Genomic DNA, 13,068 nt, shown 5'->3' on the forward strand with positions numbered 1-13,068 from the left:
AAAGTCACATGCAAAGAAAAGAGTTACCTTTTTGAGCAAAAGGATTCCCTCCCTTGTTTCTTTATCAGTAGATATGGAGAAAACACCATCTCCATTGATAATTGAGTACCTGATGTCAGCATTTAGTCCAATGTCTGCATCATTTGCCTTGATTTTGCCAACTGCTGAGCCCACTTGAGCTGATTCAGGAACATAAAGCTGATAATGTTCTGTTGAAAAATGTAAAATAAAAATAATGATTAGCATACAATAAAAGATCAAAAACATTCACAAATAAAACAAAAGTAACAATACAGCCTTTGCGCCTAATTTACTAAAGAAAATCTGTGTTTGCTGTTACCCGTAAGTTATATTTTGAGATTAATATATCTCAGATATGATTTGGGTTAATAAGGGTTCTTTGACCATGAGTGAAAACTTTAACACAACAACAGAAATGTATTGGTAAATAGCAAGGAGGCCTAAACTAATACACAGCAATATATCTATAATACAGAAAAGGAAAAAAATCATAGGTTAAAGGAACGAATAGAGTATAATACTTAAAACATGAAGATACAAACAGAAAGACAGATGACACATAGGACAAGCAGTTAGACAACAAGACAGACAACACATAGGACAAGCAGTTAGATATAAGTGCAAGAGGTATATTCCATAGTTATCATGCCCATGAGAGCTCCCTTCTAGTCTGGTATTTCAGAGACTTCTCTCTTACAAGACTTAACTAATATATACCTAACTCTCATAAACTTGCCTAGAGCCATACTGATTGGTGGAGCTATCTTACCCCTCTCCTCCCTCCGGACGTATCTAATGCAGGATTGGACAATTTCCCTATCCCCTAGCTTTATCATAACCCAGCCCCTCACTAGAAAATCTTCTCTAGGGGAGGGAGAGATTAAATATGCCAGGTAACCCCCTCTTGAATGGGGCATTAGGTATGCAAGGTCATACCCTGGGCAAATTGTCCATTCTTCAGCAGATGGCCACCTTCCTTGCATAACTAAAGAGATTGTCTTTGAAGTGGAGGCAGAGATAACGAAGGAAGTGAAACGGCCTGGTGTAAATGATTACCTTTGTCCCATAAAGTCTGCGAAAAGGAACCTAATTAAGGTGTTGTCCTTTTTCGCATGCAAGTTTACGATGGGTAAATAGCAGAACCTCTTTAGGGACACATACAGGGAGTGCAGAATTATTAGGCAAATGAGTATTTTTGAGGATTAATTTTATTATTGAACAACAACCATGTTCTCAATGAACCCAAAAAACTCATTAATATCAAAGCTGACTATTTTTGGAAGTAGTTTTTAGTTTGTTTTTAGTTTTAGCTATTTTAGGGGGATATCTGTGTGTGCAGGTGACTATTACTGTGCATAATTATTAGGCAACTTAACAAAAATCAAAGATACAGTATACCCATTTCAATTATTTATTTTTACCAGTGAAACCAATATAACATCTCAACATTCACAAATATACATTTCTGACATTCAAAAACAAAACAAAAACCAATCAGTGACCAATATAGCCACCTTTCTTTGCAAGGACACTCAAAAGCCTGCCATCCATGGATTCTGTCAGTGTTTTGATCTGTTCACCATCAACATTGCGTGCAGCAACAACCACAGCCTCCCAGACACTGTTCAGAGAGGTGTACTGTTTTCCCTCCTTGTAAATCTCACATTTGATGATGGACCACAGGTTCTCAATGGGGTTCAGATCAGGTGAACAAGGAGGCCATGTCATTAGCTTTTCTTCTTTTATACACTTTCTTGCCAGCCACGCTGTGGAGTACTTGGACGCGTGTGATGGAGCATTGTCCTGCATGAAAATCATGTTTTTCTTGAAGGATGCAGACTTCTTCCTGTACCACTGCTTGAAGAAGGTGTCTTCCAGAAACTGGCAGTAGGACTGGGAGTTGAGCTTGACTCCATCCTCAACCCAAAAAGGCCCCACAAGCTCATCTTTGATGATACCAGCCCAAACCAGTACTCCACCTCCACCTTGCTGGCGTCTGAGTCGGACTGGAGCTCTCTGCCCTTTACCAATCCAGCCACGGGCCCATCCATCTGGCCCATCAAGACTCACTCTCATTTCATCAGTCCATAAAACCTTTGAAAAATCAGTCTTGAGATATTTCTTGGCCCAGTCTTGACGTTTCAGCTTGTGTGTCTTGTTCAGTGGTGGTCGTCTTTCAGCCTTTCTTACCTTGGCCATGTCTCTGAGTATTGCACACCTTGTGCTTATGGGCGCTCCAGTGATGTTGCAGCTCTGAAATATGGCCAAACTGGTGGCAAGTGGCATCTTGGCAGCTGCACGCTTGACTTTTCTCAGTTCATGGGCTGTTATTTTGCGCCTTGGTTTTTCCACACGCTTCTTGCGACCCTGTTGACTATTTTGAATGAAATGCTTGATTGTTCGATGATCACGCTTCAGAAGCTTGCAATTTTAAGAGTGCTGCATCCCTCTGCAAGATATCTCACTATTTTTGACTTTTCTGAGCCTGTCAAGTCCTTCTTTTGACCCATTTTGCCCAAGGAAAGGAAGTTGCCTAATAATTATGCACACCTGATATAGGGTGTTGATGTCATTAGACCACACCCCTTCTCATTACAGAGATGCACATCACCTAATATGCTTAATTGGTAGTAGGCTTTCGAACCTATACAGCTTGGAGTAAGACAACATGCATAAAGAGGATGATGTGGTCAAAATACTCATTTGCCTAATAATTCTGCACTCCCTTTACATGTTTAGCCCAACCTAATATTCATGCCCTTCAAAAGGACTTGGTAAATCAATTAATTTATTATACTAATGCCTGCAGACTGTATTCACACAAATGGGTACAATTAAATTATATCAAACTATTAGTAAAACCAAAACCCAATCTCTCACACATATATATATATATATATATACACACACACACATTTATTTACAGTTGCTAATGGAGATTACACATAAACTCCTCATAAGGCAACATTGCCTTTGCCTCAAAAAGCAAGACCAAGTGACCAATCATGCTCTCTTAGTGTTCACAATGCACATGTAGGTGCTTACATTAGGTACAGTTTACACATGGCATTGTTTGCTAACCAGCGGCTGACTGTATGCCAGAAATGTGGTGACTGGCTAAAAAAAAAATAAGTTATTTTCCATAAAGTTTTTGTGACTTTTTGACATTTTGCTAGTTTTCATGCGGATTTCTTGCAAGAATAATACCATAGGAAGTATGTACTAATAATATTATTGTGACTGTAAAACATCATTGAAGGGAAAAAATGTATAGTCCTTGCTTTAATAAGATAACAACAGTGTGCATGAAATAAACAAAGCAATGTGTGCTAATATGTAAGTTTTGGCCATGGCAACAGTGGGTACATATATGGGTACACATATTTCATATGCTACTTGCAGGGTTGCCAACTGTCCTTATATTTTAGTTATAGCTTATAAACAGAAAATCTTTCTTGCATGTATCTACAAAGCGCCAGATACAGAAACAAAACAAAGGTTTTCCACCATTGTAATTGTGCTGGAATTATGTCCACTGACATCAAAAATAAGACAGATTTTTGCTCTTACTGACCAACAATTTAAGAGACACTGGCGGAGATTTACTAAAACTGGTGCACACAGAATCCGGTGCAGCTCTGGATAGTAACCAATCAGCTTCTAAGTTTTATTGTCAGATCCTAATTGAACAAACTGATGTAAGAAGCTGAGTGGTTACTATGCACAGCTGCATCAGATTCAGTGTGCCCCAGTTTTAGTAAATCTCCCCCACTGTTACATACTCTTGGCGACTGCACTTTGTATGCTGTGTTGAATGCTACATAGTCCAGTGTTTGTTGTTGTTTGTTCTCTCAAGTATTGCCCGTTGCTAAGCAGACCATTCTTCTTGAAGGTAGCGTCAGAAAAAATGGGGGAATGCAATATATGCATTGATCATAAGGGTCCTTTCACACGGGCTTTCTGCCCGGTGGACTTTGTTTTGCTCAGCGTGGATCGATCCGCCGATCCCCGCTGAGCAGGCGGATGACAGGTCCGTCTCCGCTTACTTTGCAGAGGCACACCTGTCAGATCCCTGCTCTCCTCTATGGAAGATCGGATGATCTTGTCCATTTTCATCCAATCCTATCCGATCTGATCTTCTATCGACGGATGGAAAATAGGGTCACCATCCATCTGGATTTCACGGACAGGAACAGATCGGAAAGCAGCGGGTGTCAGTGGACATGTCACCACTGACATCCACTGCTCCATAGGGGTGCATGGAGCATCCGATCAGGTCCGCCTGAAAAACTGAGAGGCGGACCTGATCGGAAAGCCCGTGTGAAAGGGGCCTTAGTGTATCCTTCAACAAATAAGTTAAGGGATTGCATTCATTGGGTCTAAAAAACATCCATGCGCTCATGCAAACCTGCAAAGTATTGATTTCTTTCTGGACCTATGTATGCTCTTTTAGTAATTCATGCCCTATTTTATACTGTCATAGTGATGTGCAGTAAAAAAAAAAAAAGAAACGACAGATTATAGGAATAGACTGATGTAGCAATTTGTAGCTCCAGCATCACATCTCCTTTTCACATTATGCCATTCAATTTTTCAGTTTCTAATACAGATAAATATTTTAGGATGAGGTGAAGAGACATTATTTTTTATTTTATTTTTTTCTATTGTGAGAAATGGCTGTGCGAACTGCACTAAAATACTAATTTCTATCATACACGTCATATTCTGCTGTGCTACAAATTCTGCACAGATGCAGCTAACAGAGAAAGAGGAAGATTCTTGTTTATTATCTGAAACCAGATATAAGTCAGATAATCATGCTGTGACTTCTTGGGGTGAGAGTCACTGCATACAACTCAGTAAAAACTCACAAGAAATGCTGTTGATCTTGATGAAAGTGGCCAAAATGGACTTCTCTGCAAAGTCATAACTCACAAGCTGATTAGCTGTCATCTGAATCACATACAGAAAAATCAACTTTTACTTTTGGGACTTTGTTGAAATCTCTGTCTGTAAAAGCACAATGCAAATAGCTATTTGCTGCTGGGTTTTAGTTATTAGAAAAATAACTTAGAAATATACTCAAATCACGTCGGATCAGTAAAACCTATTTAAATAAATTGTTCATGTAGCAATATCCATCCATTTACTGCAATGAATTTTACAAAATCAAAATCAATAGTTTTCCCTAAATGGTGGAATGACCAAAAAAAAAAAAGACTATTTTTTTGTACTGTTTACCTTTATTATCGGCATGTGGATTGGCCAGATTAGCAGAGAATAACTCAAGTGAATGGCCTAGAAAATTGAAATGTATAATTTATATGAATCTCTGTAGACTTCATATACTGTATATGTTCAGGCTAGTGATCGACCGATATCAGTTTTTTATTGCCGATACCGATATTTTGGTCATCGCGTATCGGTATCGGCCGATATGGGCCGATATTTTTATACATTTAAATAATATATATATATTTTTTTTCTTTGACAGGTACTCTTGTGGAGGGATCTGGGGGGTCTAAAAAACCACAAACCCCTTCTCTGCACTTAGAAGCATTCAAAACGCCAAGTTTGACTGTTTTGAATGCTGCCATTTTTTTAAATCTGGTGCCAGTACCCGTAAGTGATGTCGTGACATCACTTCCGGGTTTTTGCATGGAGACCCAATCAGAGCAGAATGTGGCTTTGATTGGGTCTTCGGCGGCCGTGCAGGCTGGTTGCCTGGGTCTCCCAGTGGAAAGGGAGACCCGGGCAAGCCACGGAAGGTGGCGGGAGGGGGGGACGTCCCCTCCGGCTCCCTGTAATGACAGCCGAGCAGCTTCTCAGCTTCATTGGTTGTCATTACAAGACAGCTGACTGTTGGCTATGGATGCCCTCTAGCGGCAGGCATCACTCCGGTACAAGAACTTTCCGAAATATCGGCAATATCGGTCACGTTGGTGGCCGATTCTGATATATCGAGGAAAGTGCAGATCGGCCCTCGATATATCGGCTTTGCCTATAATCGGTCTATCCTTAGTTCAGGCAGACAAAAATAATGGCAATTCAAATATTTTTTATTTTAAACTAAAAGTGTATCTTAAAGTATAACTAAAGGCAAATCTTTTTTGTAGTTTAGGATAGAGTGGAGAGGGATTCAAAAATTTGCAAATTGTATTGCTTTTTGCATCCCTGTTAAGGGGATTCACCCTCTCTATTTGTCCTGTTTACCATTGGCATTGAAAGTGAAAGTAAAAGAAATTCTCAAAATGTTGGGTTGTCCCCAGAAAAGTAATAGAGGGAAAATCTTCTGATGATGACTCTAGTTCTGGTGACCTGGGGGTCCCTAAGAAATTACATTAATTTGCAGGGTTTTCCTCTCAGTACATGTTTGGCTATGGGACAAGAAGTGAAGGGGAATCTCCACAATGAGACACAGATGGTGAAAAACAATTATGACAGGGGTTATAACCCTTCCTTACCTAATCCAAAACGGGAAAATAAAAATTCTTATAGTTGTACTTTAAAGTGGTTGTTAACCCACACTGCTATCTTTATATAATGATCTGTGTATTGTTATGCTAGGTTCTCCTGTCTCTGTGATTTATAAAAAAAACAAAAAGTTTTTATCAGTTTTCAGAGCATGGATCGGCCATCACATGACCTGCTGCCTCTCTCCTCTCCCCACCTGACAGCTGCAGGGGCAGGGCAAAGATCCCCCCCCCCTCCCGCTGACGTCAGTTGGGAGGGGAGGAGGAGAGAGACGGCCGGTCACAGTGACAGGAACACCTGGCATTAGGAAAAAAAAGTGTATATTATAAGACATTAAAAGGTTTTTCAGCAGCAGGAGTGGAGGGGGCGGGCACCTGACACAGGAGCAGAATGCAGGGAAGAGAGAGAGGAGGAGGACAGAGTGAGACAGAGGGGGACAGGAGAGCTGCGGATGATGGAGCCACGTACACTGACCACCGTATCAGGGCTCTGCAGCCATGATACCCCTGGTCAGTTTACAGGGGGAGGGCAGAAACTGGCAGGATTAACCAGGTATTTCAGGTGATACAGGGGACCAAATTACCAAGCACAAGCACGTTGCTGTATAACATGCTCTAAAGGAACAGGATCTTTCTTTTTTATTTTTTTAGGGTAACAAATGCTTTAAGCAAAACACCTACACCATACAGTATAATCTTTTTGGAATCATAACAAAAAAGTGTGTTCACAAGCACTTCCTTCTCTAGGGTGACAAAGGCTCAGTATAGACACAGTGTTGTCACCTTTTGCCTCATGCTCTTAAATTGGACCAAAAACTGTTGTTCCAATGTACTGTAGAGTACATTGGAACACTTGGAACACACTGCATTAGTCACCACAGTAAAATTATGATGTTAGCTTTCGCTAAAGTACACACACATTCACAAAGGGTGAGATTTACTAAAACTGCACCATGCAAAAGCTGCATGCAGCTCTGCATATAAACCAATCAGCTTCCAGATTTTATTGTCAAAGCCTAAATTAACAAGCAGAAGTGAGAAGCTGGTTGGCTACCATGCACAGCAGCGCCCGATTTTGAATGCTCCAGTTTTAGTAAATCCCAAAACTCCCACAATTCATAGAAAAAGCACAGGATGTGCTTAGCACAAGGAGAACAAACATGGACAAATTAAGGATAACATCTTTTAACAAAAAAAGCTCTTTTGTTTAACTTGCAGCATTCTAAAAAAGTATTTTTTTGAGAGTTTGGTTCTACAATAATTTTCATGCTTTTCTGAAATGAACCTTTTCTCTTCTGATTTCCCAGTAAAGGAATACCTATTAAAATAATTACTACATCAGGGAATAAATCAGAATACTTTCTGAAGCTCATCTTTATTTTTTTGTTATATTAATATTAGATTATTTTAGCCAGTTTTATCCAAATTGGATTGATAATCTTGGGAGTTTTATATCATGCTAGCATATCCTAGTATATATGTTTACATTTCCACAATTCCATAGTGATTTTTGTACAATTTATTATTAAGTTGAGGTCTATTGTTAGCTTCTAATATTATATTACATACACATTATCCATCAATACGTAGTGATCACACGGCCTATTTTTCTGAAGCTTTTTTCCTTTTTTGTGTGGCCCTTCTGCCAGGGACTACCCAACTTGATCAAGGCCAATACAGGCAAGCATGTGGTAGGATAGGTGGGTTGTCAAGATCTTTGAAAAGAGCTTGATGTCCATGTTTAGGAGGTATATTGGGCGGTAATTACCTTCCTTGGGGATAACAGTGATATATGCCTCGAGGAGGTGCTCGGAAATAAAAGAAATAGTGTAAAGTAAATTGAAGGCTCTAAGGAAGACCGGGGACAGGAGGTCTAAAAAGCTTTTAGAATATTGCACTGGGAAGCCGTCCAAACCCGGGTTTTTCCCCAGTTTCATATTTTTCATTGATACTGCAAATTCCTCCACAGACTTTGTTTGCTGATTTTAATATTAATGATTTTATTGTAGTGATGCCAGTTGGATTTATTTTATTTCATTTTACATAGATGCTGCCTTGAAACGTTGAATTAGGTGAAATACGGTTCAGCACAATTTCTGTGAAATACCTTTTAATATTATTAAGCTTTCTTTTCAGATGGTTTTGTATTTGTTCTTTATGTTCAGACAAATAAAAATTGGAAATTAATTGATTTTATACTTTATATTATTGCATGTGATTATTTATTAGATTTGTAAAAATGTGTTATTTTCTGATGAATCTGAAAAAAAATTGTTTAAATTAATATAAAATGTTAATAGTATACAAGAACAACAAAACATAATAATAATAACAATTATTATTAGTAGTAGTAGTATTTATTTATTAGCTTTGTTTATGTTTAGGTGCTAACAGATATAGTATCATTGACAATGTACTATTCACTGGTGAAAAGCCTGTTAGTTGAGGACAAGTTGTATTTTATTTGCTACATTTCCATTTCCTACAAAGGAAAAATAAAACCGCCATTAGGTAATACTTTTATTTTGATGTATTGCTTGAAAGCTTCCTCTCCTTACAGTTAAACCAAGAACAAAGTACCAAATCAGCATTGATACCAACTGTGACTAGCCATGAATTGCAATCACACTATTAACTTTAAGCCTTAAAGTCTATGTGAGGTATGCACCAGAATTACTCTTCAAGATGAGATGAAATCATTTTCCACTACTGAGCCTGCATATATTATATTGGGATCTGTTGTACTGAATCCTGACAAAAAACTAGAGCACTATTATCTGAAAATATAGTACCACAGACATCAGCTGCTGAATGATAAAGAAAAATGAGCTCAACTGGCATACACTGTAAATGATAAAATGTTGCTTCAAATAAAAATGCTGAGTGAAAAAATGTTTTAGAACTTGCATTTGATACAAAATGGTTTCTTTTTGATGCTGTTCTTTCTTTGGAATTTCTTTCCAAAATTACTTATAACATATTCTTTATTTCCCCCCAAAAGGATATAGGAGAAAAAGCAGCAATGTAGAAAAAAGATGTGTTGAAATATTCTCTGAATGAAATCATAAAAAAAAACTACCTGGTTAGCTGGGTTGCTTGATAACTTCTCTTTTAAACAATGTTTAACCCTGCAAAATGCTGCTTATTAATGCTAGGGAGAAATGATGAGGCGAATTATGAGGCTCATTTAATAAAGAAGAAGAGAATGTTAACTAAAAATAAGGATCCTGGGAGCGTGTCCTACCATTGGGCAAGTGAAGATATTCCAGCCTTGAACTCCTGCTACATCTCTCCCCAACCAAACCACTGGAGCTCAATAGAGTTCCCTGCGCCCCCGGCTTCCACAGACCCAACAACCCTCAACCTTGCGACATATGCCATGTGCATCATTTCCAATGCCTTGCAACCGCTCACCAAAGCACTTGTGGAAGCTGGCACCCCATAGACATGGCTATACCCCTTCACCCTCTCTGCCCACAAAAAACAGCCATGTCTACATTTTTAACTCTTCGGACAACATGGAATTTTTGCTTTTAGAGATAGATCTTCCTTGAAGAATCAAGCAAAATTATTTAACATATTCTTTAGTCATGCAGCAGATGTTACCCATTGGTTAAACCCATGCTTATTCATTACACTGTTATCGTATATAGCTGGGACCTGTGTAGATTTATATTGTCAATTTCATATCTTTTGCATATAGTCAATTATTGTACCTTGTGTCTTGGGGAGGTGCCTAATGCTCACAGATTATCAATTCAAACCCTTTACTTGAAAGACTGGGCAAGATACCCAGACCTGTTAAATTTTACAAAAACAGCCTTTTCTAGTGTGTATTCTGTTCTTGCACCTAAAGTATAGTTAGAGACTTAGGGAGTTAGAGACTGGCATATTATAATTTGAGGCATTCCTTTCCCTTTCCTGGATGCCCACCTTAATCAAATATCTGGGAGCAAAAATCCCATCTAACCTAGAACAACTTTATGACTTAAACTACAAACACCTTTTGTCACTAGTAAGTAGTAAACTAAAGGAGTAGTTCTATCTTAAACAGCTGTGTTTTGAAAGGATGGCACTAAAAATGGACATCCTACCTCATATTCTTTATGTTTTTCAAATGGTGCCATTAAACCCTCCCCATTCCTTTTTTAGCTTATTAAAATCCCCATTCCTGCAATACATCTGGGCTGGCTCCTCTTCCAGAATTCACTATGAGACTTTACCCAAACATTCAAGAGGCATAAATCTCCCCCATATAGAATTATATAATAAAGTGGCTCTTATTACCTGCCTATTGGACTAGGTTCACAACTACCCGAGGAAACAATCTTTATAGCCTCATCTTGGCTGTGTCTTACCCCAATAGATCCCCTAATTTTACAGAATGGGAAAGGGAGCTCAACGTGACTTTCTGTCAGGAAGACAAATACATGTGAGCAGGCGCATGGTTTCTGTAATCTTTCGTGTAATCTCATTCTTGAGTGTGCATTGGCACCAGGCAAACTGTCAAACAGAGAAGCCTGCAGTAGGCAGACAGCCTTCATGGACGGCGGAAGTATTTTTTTTTCTTCTGGGTGCAGTGGACGGCATGATTGACGATGGATTTACATTGGGGGACACTGTTTTTTTTTTCATATTTTAAATTTCTAAAGGAGTAGTTCTATCTTAAACAGCTGTGTTTTGAAAGGATGGCACTAAAAATGGACATCCTACCTCATATTCTTTATGTTTTTCAAATGGTGCCATTAAACCCTCCCCATTCCTTTTTTAGCTTATTAAAATCCCCATTCCTGCAATACATCTGGGCTGGCTCCTCTTCCAGAATTCACTATGAGACTTTACCCAAACATTCAAGAGGCATAAATCTCCCCCATATAGAATTATATAATAAAGTGGCTCTTATTACCTGCCTATTGGACTAGGTTCACAACTACCCGAGGAAACAATCTTTATAGCCTCATCTTGGCTGTGTCTTACCCCAATAGATCCCCTAATTTTACAGAATGGGAAAGGGAGCTCAACGTGACTTTCTGTCAGGAAGACAAATACGTGTGAGCAGGCGCATGGTTTCTGTAATCTTTCGTGTAATCTCATTCTTGAGTGTGCATTGGCACCAGGCAAACTGTCAAACAGAGAAGCCTGCAGTAGGCAGACAGCCTTCATGGACGGCGGAAGTATTTTTTTTTCTTCTGGGTGCAGTGGACGGCATGATTGACGATGGATTTACATTGGGGGACACTGTTTTTTTTTTCATATTTTATTTGAAGGAATTATCAAAAACTGTCTCTGTGTTTTTATTACTTTTCAACACTTTTTTGGTGAATGACACTTTTTTGGGGTACTATGTACCCCAAACTCATTCACATGGGTGGGGGCAGGATCTGAGGGATTTTCCAGATTCCGATAAGCTCCTTCCCGCAGACCCCCGCAACCACCAGCCACAGTTGTGGGTATGAGGCCATTGTCCCCATCAACATTGTCCCCCCTGCCCCAAAGCTCCCACCCCCCATGTTGAGGGCATGTGGCCTTGTATAGTTCAGGAGGGGAGCACTCACTCACCCCCCTTTCCTGACCTGCTGGGCTGCATGCTTGGATAAGGGTCTGGTATAGATTTTGGGGGGGGACCCCACAGAGTTTTTTTTATGATTTTTTTACTGGCAATTTTTTTTCAGCTGTCAGCGGGGAAGATCATTTACAGCTGATGACTCATTGGTTGTTAAGGATGCTGCAGCTGGCTTCCCGGCCCCATTCCTTAACAACTGGCTTTTACTGTGCCCTGATTGTGCAAAGCTTTGCCCAATCATGGAACAGAATGCACTGTGCAACGCACAGTGCATTGCAGGGTGTTAAGCGGGGCGAACATCTGCCAAACACCCTGCAAATTTGGGTTTTTGCTGAATGGGGCAAACAGCCAATGTTTGGACTGAACTCATGCTTGGGCCAAACTGTTTGCCCAACTCTGCTTATTATCCTAATCTTGGTATGATCAGATGATTTTAAGGGCTTAGTGTTATCACAAGGGATGTTACATTCTTTGTGATAGCAATAAAAGTATAAAAACAGAAACAGTGTAAATAAATAAATCATTAATAATAAAACATAATGGGGTTGATTTACTAAGAAAGTGAAAAATTGGGTGTAGGTGTGCATGGTAGCTAATCAGCTTCTAACTTCAGCTTGTTAAACACAAAAAAAAAAAACATAGAAGCTGGTTTCTATGCGGAGTTGCACCAGATTTTGCACTCTTCAGTTTTAGTAAATCAACCCCAATATCTCTGATCTGTAATTCACTCATTTTTGTGTTTTGTGGTGTGTTGCCTTAGATAGAACTTTCAAAATTAAAATGAGTAAAGGTAATAGTATAGGCTGCTTTCTCTGCAGTTCAGTGCACCATATTGCACAGTACATTGTGTGTTGCGATGGAAGTGTGTTGGAATGCAATTCAAAATATAACACACAACAGCACACCATTGCGCTATTCTATTCTCCAGCACCACCAGCTGAATGCTAAATAATATAAAATATATAATGTACATATAATATACATTATATTATAATGTCTAATATAATAAAT

The 13,068-nt window shown here is 39.1% G+C and overlaps 1 protein-coding gene across 1 annotated transcript in view; it reads right to left on the minus strand.

Moving 5' to 3' along the window:
* CDH18 (cadherin 18) overlaps positions 1-13,068 on the minus strand; it is an 850,149-nt gene that overhangs the window by 259,459 nt on the left and 577,622 nt on the right. The window contains exon 6 of the mRNA XM_082258418.1: positions 28-209. Within this exon, the coding sequence (XP_082114544.1) occupies positions 28-209 (182 nt within the window). The remainder of the gene's footprint in view (positions 1-27; positions 210-13,068) is intronic.

Source organism: Pelophylax lessonae, assembly GCF_965119305.1.
Source record: "Pelophylax lessonae genome assembly, chromosome: 5".
In the NCBI taxonomy this organism is placed as follows: Eukaryota; Metazoa; Chordata; class Amphibia; order Anura; family Ranidae; genus Pelophylax; species Pelophylax lessonae.